Source organism: Tursiops truncatus, chromosome 6 (genome assembly GCF_011762595.2).
Source record: "Tursiops truncatus isolate mTurTru1 chromosome 6, mTurTru1.mat.Y, whole genome shotgun sequence".
NCBI classification, from domain to species: domain Eukaryota; kingdom Metazoa; phylum Chordata; class Mammalia; order Artiodactyla; family Delphinidae; genus Tursiops; species Tursiops truncatus.
This window is the reverse complement of record NC_047039.1, coordinates 28,259,749-28,276,875: the sequence shown is the minus strand read 5'-3', so window position 1 is coordinate 28,276,875 and position 17,127 is coordinate 28,259,749. Positions and strand designations below refer to the sequence as shown.

The 17,127-nt window shown below is 39.6% G+C and overlaps 1 protein-coding gene across 7 annotated transcripts in view; it reads right to left on the bottom strand.

Annotated features, from left to right (window-relative positions):
- The window catches only part of CDC14B (cell division cycle 14B), a 99,144-nt gene extending 83,198 nt beyond the window's left edge, over positions 1-15,946 (bottom strand). For 4 of the 7 annotated variants that reach the window (XM_073805965.1, XM_073805963.1, XM_073805964.1 and 1 more), the window contains exons 1-2: positions 15,489-15,946; positions 8,149-8,175 (exon numbers count right to left, since the gene is read on the bottom strand). In XM_073805965.1, the coding sequence (XP_073662066.1) occupies positions 8,149-8,175; positions 15,489-15,648 (187 nt within the window). In that variant the 5' untranslated portion in view covers positions 15,649-15,946. The remainder of the gene's footprint in view (positions 1-8,148; positions 8,176-15,488) is intronic. The other 3 variants (XM_019940422.3, XM_033857839.2, XM_019940421.3) reach the window with 1 other exon arrangement.
- Between the last annotated feature and the right edge of the window lie 1,181 nt (positions 15,947-17,127).

Here is a 17,127-nt window from a genome sequence, read left to right as displayed (position 1 = left end):
CCATAAAAAGGAATGTAGTATGATACATGTTACAACATGGATGAACCTCAAACATTATGCTAAGTGAAAGAAAGTACTCACAAAATATCAATAATAGTATAATCCCATTTATATGAAATGTCCAAAATAGAAAATCTATAGTGACAGAAAGTAGATTAGTGGTTGCCCAGGGCTGGGATGGAAGAGAAGGTGAAGGGAATGGGGAATAACTGCTATTAGGAAAAAAGTTTCTTTCTTGGATAATGAAAACGTTCTAAAATTAGATTAAAAGGATAGTTGCACAACTCTGTAAATATACTATTTATCCCCCCCAAAATACTATTTTTTTAATATTTAGTATTTCAATACTACATAAAATATACTATTACAAAAAAATAAGCCACTGAAATGTACACTTTAAATGGGTGGATTATATGATATGTGAATTACATCTCAAAGGACTATTATTTTTTAAATACAGTAAAAAAATGTAGACATGGAAGATATAAAAAACGCCCAAATTGAGCTTTTCTAAAAATGAAAACTACAATCTGAGATGAAGAATACATTGGATTTGATTAATGGCTGATAAGAAAATAGAAGAAAATAGTAGTGAATTTGAAGTCATAGCAGTAAACCTATCCAAATGAAAGTGAGGGAGAGAAGGAAAAAAAAATCCAACAAAACTGAAAAGACCATCTGTGAGCTCTTGGACAGCTTAAAATGGCCTAATATACAGGTAACTGTATATTAAGGAGGGGGAATGGGCAGAAAAAAAAATTTTAAGAAATAATGGTAGAAAATTTCCTGAACTGATAAACTCTTTAAACACACAGCTCCAAGAAATTCAAGTCCTGAGCACAATGTGAAGAAAAATATGCCATAATCAAATTCTCAAAACCAGTGAGAAAGAGAAAATCTTAAAAGCAGCCAGAGGAAAAAGTACATATTACATACAGAGAAACAAAGATAAGGACATCAGATTTCTTGTGGGAACCAATGTAAGTGATAAGACAATAGAACAATGTCTTTACAAGTACAGAAAGGAAAAAGAAAAATGCCAAACTTGAATTCCATAATAAGCAAGAACGTTTCAAAAATGAAGGCATTTTTAAACATTCAAAATGTTTTTTACCTTTTTTACAAAAAAGGTAAAAGAGACCCGACTATAAGAAATGTTAAAAGACAGAAACAAAACAAATAAACACCATCCTTCAGGCAGAAGGAAAATGATACCTTTTGGAACTCTGGATCTACACAAAGGAATGAAGGGCACGAGCAATGGTAACTACATGGGTAAATATATAAGATTTTTCTCAATTATAGCTCTTTAAAAGATGATTGTTTTAACAAAAGTAGTAACAATATATTCGGTTGGCCAAAAAGTTCATTCGGGTTTCGGTAGCATGTTACGGAAAAACCCGAACGAACTTTTTGGCCAAAGCAATATTGTGGGGTTTATAATATATGATATGTGTGAGTAAAATGCTTAAGAACAACAGCATGCAGGCCAGTGCAGGAGAAATTAAACACATGAGAACTCCTTAATAGCTTTGTTGAGTTCAACTATGACTTAAAATCCAGAAGCCATAAGAGGAATGATTAGCAGGTTCACCTACAAACTTTGCATGGTAAACACACGTCACAACCACAACTATAAGATAATCAAAAGGCAAATGACAAATAGAAAACACATTTGTAAATCATCACAGATAATAATTTCCCTAATAATATACACAGGGCTCCTGGAACCAATCCCCGACAGATACTGCAGGACAACTGTATTTACCTATACAAAATATCAAGTTTATGGGAATTCCCTGGTGGTCCACTGGTTAGGACTCCATGCTTTCACTGCCAAGGGTCCGGGTTCAATTCCTGGTCAGGGAACTAAGATCCCACAAGCCTCGCAGTGTGGCCAAAAACAAAAAACAATACAAAATATCAAGTTAAAAAAATTATAAAACGGTACTTTATGAGGGGACAAAAGGGATGAAGAGAGGTTATTCTAAATAGCACTTATATTTACAACCTAGAGACCATGATAGGAATCCAATGCTTGGCTGGGGAGGGTCTACAACCTCTAAATATTTCTACCAGTTTTATGGGAATTAACGTACATTTTCCTTAGGAGAGGAGCCACAAGGAAATACATTATTATATAGGCATATAATAGAATAATATGCATCCAAAAGAGATACATATTTAGACACATACTTAGGACAATGAAAGATTCTGCTATAACATATGAAGTGGAAAAAAGTAATGATAAAATTACTTAGTGTTTATCTTATTGATATAAAAATACATCTCTCTATCGAGATATCTATGTATACAAATATACACTGAACAATCTAAAAGGCTAACTGTGGTACTCATTAATGCTGTTCACCTAACAGGCACATTCCTGTCCCTCTGTGGTTGGGTGGGACCACATGGTTAATTCTGCTCAATGAACTATGACGAAAATGAGCGTTTAATTGTTGATAATGACCCTCCACAGCATTCTTTTCCCCTCTGGCACAGGGACCAGCAATATTAGAGACCATTGCTACTTATAAGCCTAGGTTCCCAAACAATTACAGGAAGCAGAAACCCCTGCCAACCCACAGTGGCTGTGAAACAGAAACAAGAATTAAATCTTTATGTTAAACTGCTGAGATTGGGAGGGGGCTTGCTATTACAGTATAACCAAGCCTAAACTAACTGATAGAGAAAACACCCTTGCTAGTAGCATCACTGAGCTTTTTCTTTTCTTTATGTGTTGTCTTTTTAAAAAATAATGAGCACCTATATCTTAGAAACTTTATTGGAGGTGGAGGACAGACACAGGTTTTAGCATGGGCCTTAACATGGAGCATACACTGACTAACCCAGAGGCTATTATCATCACATCTTAATCTAGAGCATCTTGAAAGCATGGCCCACTAGGATCCTCCAGCTCACTTTATTCCAACTCTGGGCTCAATGAGCAACCTAAGAGCAGTGAAAAAAAGCAAAGTAGAGATCAGTGGGAATAATGGACCATAATTTGTATGAGAGGATACAAACACACAGACATCTGTATACACATATATACATATATTTGTAAATACATAGAAAACCTCTGGTAAGACACAAGAGGTCAGCTTTGTCAAATTGATTCTGAAGAGGGGAAATAGGCAGCTAGGTGACAGCTGAAAGTGGGAATCTTACTCTGTGCTGTTTACGCTTTTGTATCTTTTAAATTGTGAACCATGTGCATGTATTATCTATTCAAAAAATAAAGAAAAGAAAAAACATAAAAGAAAAACAAGCAACTCTAGTTGAAGAGTATACTGAGTGTTGTTTAGTGGGCCGTATTTCAGAAACAGAAAGCCTAATAAAGGGGCTTGCACGGACCAATGATAAACGTGTCAGGAACCCAGGATCAGGAATGCACCTCAAGAACATGGAACAGGATTATAGGGCAGGAAACATCACCAGCACTAGTTTTTCTAATAAGTTCTAAAAGCTGCCCACTCATATTTAGGAAAATGATGAAAAACTATTTCTAATGTCTCCGAAGTCAAGGCTTTTATTACTGAATCTTGATCCCCTGTGAAAGCTTCAGCATTGTTAAAGTCTACCTCTCACAAGATTAGCAGTATGACTATTTTCCCCCTCTGTTAAAGAGACTGAATTATTGTTTCCAAAGAAAAATGAAAAGGGACTATGCAAAGCTTTAATAATATGGGAAAAGCATCCAAAAGGCAGGAAAATAACTCTTACTTACACAAGGTAAACTGTGATTTCCCTACTTTGTGTAACACTTTGTACACGCATATGATACATTGATTATAAACTCCTGAGCAATTAAATCAGTAGATTTATTTATCTTGAACCACTCACAAGAGTACCTAATGCTTGTTATCTGGCCTTATTGGAAATAAATGACATAAGGTGGCTGACTTCACATGTATGCATAAACTCCATTTAGCTGGGGGTGAGGAGTTCTTGGAAATGGTACTTGCATGGAATCCAGAGTGTCCAAGGAGATCAGTCCTGGCATTCTACATTGGCAATGGCTCAGCTCCTTCCAGTCACTTCACATTTACTGAAGTCAGGATTGTCTCTGGCCATAATTCTTCTAGATGCTAATCACAACTGTTAGTTAAATCTCCAAGCTACAGTGATCTTTATAAAGCCTTTCATAAAAATCAAAGAACTTCCAACTATCCTTAACTGCACACACATCTTTACCTAGTTTCCTTAAACGATTCCTTGCAAATGGTTCATTAAGCTCGCATCATAAACATCCAGCTTAGTACTCTCCCACTGGTTCTTTCTAACAAACCCGCCCTGTCACGTGTGTGCCTTCTCCCAACATTTGCTATCAAAATTGCCTCACCAGGACACAGCACAGTGACAATAACAAACTCAACTTGGGATAATGGTTGAGGGCTAAATAGCTAAAAAAACACTAATAGCACTAAGAGCTCACAGAAAAAATTTAACCATACTATGAGCTACTGCAGGAGTCACCGCTCCCACCCTCCCCTTCTCAGCACACACTGCAATTATTATACCAACATTTCTTTCAGGACTTTCTCCCACCTGCAGAGCCCATTTGGGCTGCCCTCACACCACTTCAAAATTATCACTCACCCTCTGAGTTACTAGTGTACAAATATCCCAGCCCCCTTCCATCCTCACTTGTTCTACACTGGCTCCCAGATTTCCCCTGTGGGATCAAACTACAGCTACCACAGTAAGTAACTTACTTGCTAATGAGCGGTCTATGGCCTGCACCTCCTGATCCTCTCACTTACCTACTTCACTTTGAGAGTTGCCTGGGACCATCTCCTAAAGAAAGTGCTTGCCTTGGAATCCTTGACTCAGTCTGTTCTGGGGGAATCCGAAACAAGACATTGACTGCAGTTTTATATATGCCTATTTATTCTTAGTAAAATGTTTTGAAGACAATATAATTACAACAAAGCAGCACTGCATATGGTTATGTTAAATGGGGTGTGTAAAAGGTACACAAAAGAAATTGGCATTATTTAAAAACGCTTTTGTGGCATAAAACAAAATTTATTAAGCCTTTTCATAAATCTCTATATTAGAATAATACTTGTTTTCTGAAATCACTTTAAAATACAGTCCTTAATCCAAAGCATGGATTTTTTTTAAAAATCCAAGTTTATTGCTTAGCCTTTGGAATAGCCAACATTTTTATTTTGGAAATTCGCAAAAGTGTTCCACAAGAAAAAAAAAATTCCTTTAGCACTGTGCCTGGAAATGATTGTCTTCTGAATCCACAAATTTAGCCTCTAAAAATGTATTTGTTCAAAATAATCTAAATAGGTCCTATTAAATAAAGAATGTTTTAAGGTTTATCTTCCTTTTCCTGCCCTCTTGAGTAAGAGAGATTTCACTAAATAAAGTATTTTTCCATTTTGGAGCAAAGTTATTATTTAATTCAGGTTAACTGCTGAATACAAGAACAGGACAGGTCGGGGAGGGGGGGTATCCCATGCTGGGATAGAGTCTATCCCCAATCCCAGCAATCACCCTTCACACATACAAATGCCACCACAGTAGTAGCAATGGTATTGTCAGGAGGAAGGAGAAAGCAGAGACTACTGTGTGTTACTGTGATCAAGAACAGTTCCTGCTGGTTCTGCAGGGGAATATAAGAGAATCTTTTAAAACATAGCTCAAGCCTCCTTTCCAAGGATCACATTCATTCAGAGGCATCTATCTTTGAGTGTCCATGATATTCACAGATAAGTTCCTCTATGTGATACAGAAGATATATAGATATCACCCAGTTCCATGTACTAGTGTCACTTTCCAGAGATCCGGGGTCAACTATGAAATCTCTATCGCAGCTCTTGCAGCACCCATTGCAAGGATGAGACTATAATACGCACTCAAACATATCCTGAATGGATATGTTTTTACTTCAAGCCCTTTTAGTCACAATAGTTTAAAATTAGAATATAATAGTGGAGTTAAAATCCCAACCTCAGTTGTGTTTGCTAGCTAAATTCTAAGCTTTTTTGACAGTACACTGTCAAAAAGGAAATAAATGAATGTTAAGATGCTTGTTTCACGTATTAGGTGCTTCCAGAAAGCTATCTAATGACAGCAGTAAAATAAAAAAATTCTAAGAGCAGATTGAGAACAGCTCCCCAAAATGTAAAACCATAATGTTAATTCTGCTACACATTCGTGTCAAAGCAATTCTTCCTCAGCACCTATAAAAGAATGTGAAAATCAGAATGCTTTTCAGTTTAAAAGTCACACATACCAAATATAGTTCTTAAAATATTTAGCCATCTTTAGTGCCTCCAATTTAAGAAGCAATACTCAACTTAAAAGGTGCTCTATAATTACTTCTTACCAATAAATAAGGTATTCTTAAAAATAAAACAAAGTATCTCATTTTAAGTTATGTCCTGTGGGATACTTTGACATTCAAATTAGTGATACAGAATTAATTGGAATTCAGACCTTTCACTTTGGCTCTGTGTTAGTAGAGGGATAGTTTCCAGGATATTATTAACTGTATGCATATATTCATATCATACATATATATGATTAGTTATATACCAAAATGAAGCTTTTTCTCATCTTTTAAAGGTTAAAACATACACGCACGCACACACACATACACACACACACATACACGAGAAAGACACCATAAGACAGGTCATTTTGACCACATATTGAAAAAAATAACTCACTTTGTGTAGGAATTATCAAGTAACATTTCCATCACTAATTTCTCTCAAACTGACACTGTATAAATTAAGAGAGCAAAATTACATAATGACTGATTCCTTCACTGCCTGTCTTCATTGAGATGATGACTTAAGAGTGTATGCCTTCTCAATCTTTCAGTGATAATGAGCATGTTGTTATTAAATCTTCATATCCCCTCCTCCCTTCCTCAGTAATACTTGGCCCACTGCCTTGTTCAAAGTAGTTGCTCAATAAATATTTGTTGAATAAATTCCATAGCACAATTCATACGAATACAAATGAGGATAAATGAGCAAAATGCAGAGAATGATTCAGCTGAGATGGTCCTAAAATAGAGGACTTTGCAGAATTCATAATCTGTAATGATATTATAGCATTACGGATTGGGTATAAAAAGATCAATGTCATAAATTGCATAGCAGTGCCAAGAAAGTAATTTTACTGTCAAATTAGAACTTGAAGGAACAACAAATATCACTGACATGAGGAACAAGATGTTTTTCTCTTTTGTGAAAAGTACACTGTCGACCAAATTTTAATGGTGTAAAAGTAAACTACCTGAGAAATGAAATCAATATGTGATATTATGCAATTAGAATGAATTTACCCTGCCTAGCTTCCTCAGCTTTTCAGCCTCAAAGACAATGGGACCAAACCTTTGAACTGACTGGTGAATAAAGGACTCTTAAGAGAATTGCTCCTCTAGAATATAAATGATACTAAGAATTAAAGGAGCTGAATAAAAGATGAAGAGAATAAAGTCATAAAATTTTCAATTGAAAATAATAAGTATATGGGGCCATTCAGATTTGTTCTTTTGGTAAATGGCCTTGGTGAGGAGCCTGAAAATCAAAGGGAATCAGAATATTAAAAAAAATTTTTTTTTAATAGGATACAAAAGAACTCCCCTGTTCCCGAAGTTCAGGTTGGCATTTCATGAGATTTCCCTCTTACCAAACACAGTAAGTGAGATATATGCCTGTCCACTAAGCAAAGAAATGCCTAGAAATAACTAAAATAATGGGGGGTGGGGGGTGGGGATCAAGAACAGCTGTCGTAACAACTCATTCTAAGTATCCTTTCGGCAAGCGCTTACAAAAGTGAGATTTAATTAAAATAAAAATTTAGTATTACCAAAAATATCCACCATACAAAACATAGCATTCATAATTAACCCCATAAAATATCACAGAAACTACTTCCAGCATTACCTGTACACAGAAACCAACAGAACTTTTCATATAAAGACAGATTTCAACTTAAGTCGTAAACATATGAAAGATACTCTACAGTTATAGAAAACTAAAACTGCTACCTAAGACTAAAATTAAGACAAGCAAACAGGAAGAGACGGTACCAAGAATCACAACTAACAGATTAAATCTACAGTTTTAAAATCATCAAAGAACTGCAAAGTAGAGTCAATGATCTGAATACCTTTGTTGGAGCAGTATCCATGAAAAGCTATAGAAAAAAAGAGAGAGAGAGAGGGCGTAAAACTTTCAAATAAACTAGAGAATTCAGATGAGATGTACAAATTCCAGTTAAATAACCTTGTGTTTCAGAAGTTAAAATCAATTTTATTTTGGAAATTGTTTTCTAAGGTAATCCCTGGCTAATATGGTAGTCAGCACTTCTACAAATTAAGTGACTAACCAACCTTGGAAGCTAAAAATCAAAAAATGTAAAGAAACAGTATTTGAAAATTGGTTAGCTCCTGCCGCACCACTTTCTTTGTCTCCATACAATCTCTCCACTTTTGGCCCAGAGTAAACCCTGGACCTACTTACCTCACTCATAATGGTACCTGGCCTAAGTGAGGACTGGCTTTTAAATACTCAGATAAACCAATCTACCCATGTTTTCATTTCTTTTTAAAGACAATTATAAAAGTAATTTTAGTGTGAAGGACCTTAAAGGACTTACTAAGATTAAAATAAAAATATTCTGTAGCTAGGATGGGAAGAAAAACAAAATACTGGCTACTAAAATTATTTTTTCCCAGTGTAATAAAGAAAATAGATTTAAAGATATCATTTCTTATTTATCTTATTTTCTAACTCCCACCCCTTCCAAATAAATTGGGTCTCTGTGCCACACATTAAACATTAGAAAGGCCTTTTGAAAGGTAATTTGTTTTACCCAAAACAAACACCCTGTCTGCCAATAATATGCACCACCAGTGTCAAAGCTTTTGGATCTGTGAAATACTCTTTTAAAACGGATGTACTAGGGCACAGTCATGCTTTAAGTTAGCCACTCTGAAAAATTTGTATTTTATCAGTAAATAACTTAACACACGTTTTAAAAATAATCTTCTACCTGAGGCTCTCCCATGAGGACTTTGCATTTTTATGAAGAACCACCCCCCATAAACTTAGCTGCAATTTAATAGTAGCAACATACAAACTCTTCAGTATAATAAAAGCATGTAATAATAGCCTCCGAAGAGTTTTGGTTTATTCTTCCTCTTACAAGAAATCTTTAAAGTGAAACTGTAACGTTTTTCCCAAGGCAGAAAAGATTATCAACACGGCGCCAAACCTCCTCCACGTCTCTGACAAATACTGAGCCAGCCTCATCTGCAGCGTTTCTGCCCTGAAGATTACATTCAGAAGCAAGGAGAGGAACACACTGCATTTTCACTGTTTTGATTCACCGAACCTTTTGTGCAAGTACACGTATGGGGGAAATGTTTGCTTCTGAGCCTGAAACCCTCCTAACCATGATGACTCAGTGTGCCCTCTGTACCCCCCGGGCTTGCCCACTGCTGGCACACTTGTAATACCAGAGATCATTTATGGAGCCCCGGTTGTCAGCGAGGCACCAAGCCAGGCACTTAACATGCATCCCCTTCATTTCATCCTCCCAACAACTCTGCAGACTTTTTATTTTTAAACAGATGAGAGAATCCAGGCTCCAAAAGGTTATTAAATCTGGCTGTGTTCAGCCCCTGTGTGGGGAGACACCAGCTTTCCCTGGTGTCCTCGAGCCTAACTACCAGAATTAGCTCTTCAAAAACGCTACCATCAAAGTTTTTCTTCCCCAAAGATTTCAACCAAGATATGGTTCCTCTTCAGATTAGTTCTCCTTCAAATCCTCCAAGTTTTATTTTCTCAAGTAAAGCAGAGAACATAACCTCTATGAGAGCAGGGACTATCTCCCAGCAGTGACCTATTTTATGCACTTGAAGGAGGAAAAAAAAAAGGCTGGCAGAATAGATATTCATTACATGTTTGCTGAAGGAATGAAATATCTGGAAGATCAGGGGTGTAATGATGGCCAACTTGGAAAATAGCATGAGCTCTGAAAGACCTGAACTGTGTAGTTAGTTTGCTCATTTTTCCAAATTCACTAGATAATTATTCATCTCTCTAAATTCAACTTCATAGATACTACTTATGGAGTATCTACTATGACATCATCTACTAGCCAAAGTAGCAAAGGACTAACTAGTAGATGTTCAAGAAATCATTTATGTGTAACTGTGAAGCAGCTTTATCTGTCAGAAAGAATAAAAGGCAGGTGATCATGACTTTCCCAAAAAGAAACTGCATTAATTTGCAGTTTGCAAATTTGCAAACTTATTTTACAAATTTGCAAAATTACTTATCTCTGGTCTTGGCTTCTTCACAGGGAAAAATGGACAACTGTGAAATTCCTAGGGGATTTCTTAAAAGCCTTTCAAAAAATACCAGGTCCATCAATTCAGAGTTCCCAGGAGACTATCTCAGAAATTTCCAAGAAATGTCATTGGTATGTGCCAGTGCCTTCTTTCCATCCTAAAAATCCACAAAGTGGTTTCATTCCAGCTCTCCCCAACCCCAACAAAATTTGGAGAAATTCATTCCCATTCTAAGGCACAGCGCAGTTAATTTGTGCTGTCAACTCCTGGCATTAATACCATCTCTGTGGGACTTCCCTGGTGCTCCAGTGGTTAAGACTTTGCAGTCCCAATGCAGGGGGCCCAGGTTCAATCCCTGGTCAGGCAACTAGATCCCGCATGCCTCAATGAGGATCCCACATGCCGCAACTAAGCCCAGTGCAGCCAAATAAATAAAGAAATATTAAAAAACAAAAAAATACTATCTGTGTAACCCAGTTATTCCACCTCCCCCTCATCTTTATGCCCAAACACTCTTTATGTGGCAGCAACACTGAAACTGTGTTAAGTTTTTGCCTTTTTATTGGTGCCTAAGGAATGAGACTCAAAGCAGATGACTAACATAATGCCATCAGAAGTAAAGATGTTGAAGAATTAAGTGAGCACATAAATCAAGAAAGTAAATTCACATTACGCAGAGAGTAAGTATAGACATAAGTCATAAGTAAGAAGAAAAATGAACACTACAGACTTTGATGAGTTTCAGTTACTGAAACTCAATCTACTACATGAAACCGTTGAAGAAAAATTAATTTATTTCCTCCTTGAATCAGTGCCCCAGGTTAACAGCATTCCTTTTCTATCAAGAAAAATATATTTCTATCACTGCAAACAATGAATACACATGACTATTTTACATAGTAAGCATTCAAAAAATACTTCAATTAATGAATAAATTTTCCCTGTCTAATGATGTCTAGCGTGATTTTTAAAATCCTAAAAAGAAGGGGGGAGGAGTAGTGCTGTATCTGTTTCATTTTATTTGATGAGTATCCAATACACCATTAATCAATGCTTTTAAATAACCATCCTGACCTCAATTAGAGCTTCTCCAATAAAATTAGTTACTGTTATAATATAGACACTCTTTAAAAGGTAGAACATAATGGCAGACACTGAAAAAAAGTATTTTTCAATTTAAGACAAACCACCAAGAATATTTTTTAAGCCAACAGTTATTGACAATTTTTGTTACTAGTCAGAAATTTAAAAAAAAAAAGTAAAATAAATTGAACTTCTGTACCAGCTATTAAATCCTATAAATTATCAAAAACAGATTATGCAGTAATGTTATAGCCTTTAATTTTTTTTCTATATTAATAAAGAGGAAAGGAAAATGTGCAATGTCATTTACAGAGGGCCCTATTTAAGGGACAGGAATGTATAGAGATCAAAAAGATTCAGACTTCTGGCCACAAGGAGGTTCATAGGAAAATCAAAAACCTGACTGTGGGGAATTTCCTGGTGGTCTAGTGGTTAGGACTCCGCTCTTTCATTGCCAAGGTCCCAGGTTGGGGAACTAAGATCCCACAAGCCGCATGGGCAAAAAAAAAAAAAAAACCAAAACCAAACAAACAACAACAACAAAACCTGACTGTGTCCAACATTTTTTCCCTTGGTATTTCTCTCATCTAGATACCTAGCTCCAAATCCAACTGAAAGCCCTCCTCGCTTCCCTTCTTGCCCCTGCTTCCTGACTGATAACTCGTTAGGATCTTATCTTTACTCAGTTACCTCTCTGGCATTAACATATACAGTTTATACTGTATTTATAACCTTTCTTTCACATGGTGCACTGGAACTGCACCAGGAATACAGGTAAAATTCCATGTCATTGCATATGGCAAGAACTGAATGAATGGTCAATGAGAGGTTGATGGGGTCTGCTTAGGAATAAAACCTGGGTCAGTCTGCTCCTAGTAAGAGTAGTGTCCAGTATATCGGGGTGGCAGGATAGACAATAAATAATGACCACATAACAAAAGAGAGAGGAACAAAAATAGGAATTAAGCCTCCTATGTTAAATGTACACACATGAAATACTCTGGGATCTACGGGAATTCAACCTACAGATAAAATAGACTGTAATAAAAATGTGAAGGGACCAAAGTTTAAAAAAAAAAAAAGTAATGTATTTAAAGGCAGAGTGGGCAGAAGTAATAATGTTTACAAACCAACCCCACTGGGAAAGAATCTTCACAATCCTGTAACAAGTGTTGGTGAGAATGTGGAATAATCCATACATTGCTAGTGAGAATGCTGGTGGTACAGCTGCTTTGGAAAAAAGCCTGGCAGTTACCATGTGATCCAGCAGTTCTACTCCTAGGTATATACCCAAAGGAATTCTACTCCTTGGTATATACCCAAAAACTGGTATGTGAACATTCATAGCAGCATTATTCATAATTGCCCCAAAAGTCCACTCACAAATGGATAAACCTATATATACTTTGGCCTGGCCTCTTCACCTCAAGTTTACACAGTCACACGTGTAGGTAGACATGTACACTGATGCTACTGCAGCCATTTGCAGTAGGGATTGGAAAACCCCCAAATAACCATTTATTTATTAGCATTAAATAAATCACAATTCAGCCATCCAATGCCACAACATGCAGCCATTAAAAAGAGGACCGCTCTTACTGGTATAGTACAATTTGTAGAAACTTGAATATGAGTAGAAAACTGAAGGGAAAGAAAATATTACCAGGCAAGGGGGACTAACTATATTTATATATCTCCTTTAGTAATGTCTGACATTAAAAATGCGCATGCACTGCTTTTAGAAAACAATAACTGAGGGAAAAACAAGTTGGGAAGGATGCTACCAGGTTGCCACTTGCTGAGGATGAGGCCTCAAGCGTTTCCTACAAGCCCAGTAAAAAGAAATCCTCACCTTGCATCCAAAGTTACTTTGTCTTGTATATCACACCAATCAAACTGATTAAGTATTATTATTCCCAGGAATACAAGACTGTCACTAAGGGACATCTGGAGAAATCGTAGGGGAAGTTGATTTCCTTAACTCCCCTGGAGTGATCTTACACTGAGATTGGACCCTTCCATTATCTGGGCCTGTCATCTAAATACGAGTATTATGATTTTATATAGTGCACCAACTATTTCCTCAATATTCTGCTTGGTGACGTTTTCTGAAATTAATTCATTGATCACTACCTCAGGAAAGCCAGCCACATTGCATCTTTTTTTCCATAAAGAAGCAAGATTTACCCCAATGACTTTGCTGTCAGACTCTTCCTTTTTGATTGGAGACAAGTGTCTCCAATAGGGAACTGTCTAAACAAGTCATAAAACATACACATATATATAAACAAGTCATAAAACATATACATATACATTTAAATCCACATACACCATTTTATGGTTTTATACTTTTAAACCATATCTATTTTGGCAGAAGCAGTAATTAAAACCAAATGAGGCAGTTCTGCATGTACTAATACAGAACAATCTTTCTGCTAAGAAATACTGTGAAAACAATGTGCAAAACAACGTATTGTATGCTGCCGTGCTTATGTACGGTAGAGAATGTATACGTGTAACCATGCAGTCTATTTCTGTAAGGATTCACAAGAAACTAGGAACATAAGTTGCCTCTGGGGAAAAACACCCGGTGGCTGAGACCAACTTTTCACTATATATAATACTCCTCTTCACCTTTGTAATTAAGAATTCTGTACCAAGTAAGTGTGTTACTTGCCCCCAAATTAAATGCTATTCAACAAGGTCCTTCGAAGAGGTATACATAACAAGGCATAAGGCCTGTGTGGGTCCTGCACCCGCGGCCCTCCTCTGCGGGGCCATCTCCCCGGGAGCACACAATGTGGTGGGATCTGGTCTCAGCCTCAGCAAGTGGGCTTTACCTCCTAAAGCACCAGGCGCTACGGTGGACCTGGGCTGGTGCCAGCCGGAGACAGGTACTTAAGGCAACCCCTTCCTGCCTACCTCCTCTGTCGCCAAGGTCCATCCACTCAACGCCGAGATACCTTCCGCTCTACTCTCAACTTTCTGTGAAATGGACCTTAGTTCCAAAACAACTATCCATCGACCTAGAAAATAATTTCTACTAAATTTCTGTGTTTGAGCATCTTCTTAATTAATGTTCTGACCACTCCAGCTTACCTGGTTTATCAATGGGCGGGAAACAGTTTATAAAAATCCAACACACCGAGGTTTACACACTCTGCGCCACAGAAAACAGACTGAAAAATCCCTCAAAATTGTAGACAAAGCGTTTCCACAAACATCATCTCATTTAATGCCTTCACACGCTTCAGTGTCAATCCTGGCAAACCCAACGGCTCCCAAATTGGATTTATAAAGTCTTCAAGAATTGTAGAATAGGCACTAATAATAAAGCAGTTATCAAACGGCTGCTTTTCTACCTGTGATTTCTCAAAAGTGACAACTCTGGGCATTCATCAAGCTGACCGGTTCAAATGCCATCTAAGTGACATTCCGGAAGCAAGGCAGGGAAATTATCCCTAGGAGGTCTGGGGCGTGCTCATACGCGCGCTGGGGAGGGGGCGAGAGCAATGAGGACCAGGGCAAGGATCTGGCTTCCGCGCCGGGCCGGGGAACGCCGCCCCAGGCGGGAGGGACTCCATTTCCCACAGAGCAGCGGAGGTTTGGCAAACGCCAAATAAACACTGCAGCTCCCGCGCCGGCGTGTTCAGCGCGCTCGGGGAATCCTTTGGAGTGATTCGGAGGTTCATACTCCTTAAGGGCCAACCGAGCTTGCAACCCGGGAGGCGGTATCAACTCGAATTTAGGAAAATCCCGAGGCGCCGAGCAGACGCCCGCAATTTAGAAAGGTGACCCCTGGGGCCATCTTGCTGGGGTAGGAGGGTGCAAAACGGATAAAGTTACAGCTTGCAACAAACGCAGAAGAAAACTCGGGGTAGGGGGGCGCTCCCAGGGCCCGGATCCTGAAGGGGGTGTGGCCGGCTCTGGCTTTTATGGGGGTGGGGGTGGAGGCGTGTCAGTCTGGCCCGGGGAGGCGCCTCTACTGCCCCGGGTGGGTGGGCTAGGACCCCCGCGCCGGGTGCCGCGTGTCCGGGGTGCCCCGCCATGCGATCGCTCGCCGGCTCACCGGTGATGTCCAGGTACAGGTCGTCCTGCCGGTCCAGGTGGTGCAGTTCCTGCGACGTGGAGCTGCGGCTCTTCTTCACTCCCGGCGAGGACGACGAGCACCGCCGCGAGCAGGGGGGCGCGGCGGCCCAGTTCGGCCGCCGCTCGCTCTTCCGCTTCATGGAGGCGGCCGCGGCCCGTCAGGGGACCACGACCATGGCCTCGCGCGCCCGGTAGCCCGCCGAAGCCCCCGCTGGCCCCGCGCGCGGGCGCTCAGGGCTGCGGGCGCGGAGCGGCGCTGCGCCGACTGCAGGCGCCGGCGGAGCCCGGCGGGAGGTGGCCGCGCAGGAGCCGGAGGAGGGGCCTGGCCCACCGCGGCTGTCCCGCTCCCTCCTGCGGCCGCCGCGGGACCCGCGCCACAGCCCTCGCTACAGCGCCTCCTGCCGCTGCCGGCGACCCCCAGCCCGCCCCCAGGTGCCTGCAGCCCGCTGGCGCGGCAGAGGCGACGGTGCTGCCGCCGGCGCCTGGGGCTGCCCGGAGTAACCGTGCGCGCCCACCGCAGCCGCGGACGCTGCCGCCGAGGCGCCCGAGCACAAGGGCCGCGGCTCCCGGGGACTCCCGGAGGGTTGGTCCGTAAAGCTTCATTCACAAAAAGGGGCCCACAACCCTCCTCGGGGCCCGCAGACTGAGGCCTTTTATTGGTCAGTGAGGCGTGACGTCACAGACACGGAGCTTTTCTACAGGCAGGTAGCCGGTGACGCCATAAAGAAAAGTCTGAGTGATTCCGCCAATCAAAGATAAAAGTGTGCTCGCCACCCTACGCAAGACCCCCAACTTTTCTGTTTCTTCTGTGTTCCCCTAGTGCCAAGACCCCAGTTCACAACTTCATTTAGTGAGTCACCAAAGCTTTACACAGCCCTACCCTAGTAACTTAACTCCAGTTCTTTGGCCTGTATATTTTTTAAAGTATTTCTTGGTTTTCCCTGTAATAGCGCCAAGTGAAAGGGACTCTTGCCATGGCTGCTGGCTTGGAAGAATATGGACTTCTTAAATTGTCTGCTGTTATATAGACTTAAGGTAGAGTTGATGTCAGAATTTAGGAACTATCTAAATCAGCTACGGTCTTTTTATTGACCTATGCCCAGGGTTCAAATAGACCAAGCAAAGTCTTCTTAAGGAGTCAATAAAACTACCGTGGAAACACGATATAATGTAAAGGTTTGCACCTCGAAGTTCTTCATCTCGGAATCCTATGCCCGAATTGACTCAGTAGTTTTATACACCAGTTGCTATGTTTTTCTTACCTAAGGTATCAACAGGTCCAATTATTGAAATATTGAAGCAAGTGGCGAATTTAATCCTTTAACTTTTATCTTGCAAACTGTATAATCATATTTCTTTTTTTTTTCCTACTGGGTTAAAATAATGCCTGATCTTTCTAGAACTTCACCAAAACTGTCATTTTGGAAGGCTTTTAAATGAATTTCCACGGTGGCATAGAAAAGGGTGTTAAGACTGGAGGGCAGTATTTCGATTTCATACCCCAAAATTCTACATCTTGCAAGCTCTTCCTAATTTTTCACCAGTATTTTAATGTTTTACCCTGCAGTTCTGCAGTTACTGCCAACCTCTAGAAGAAAAAGATGAATTTGAGTCAGTCA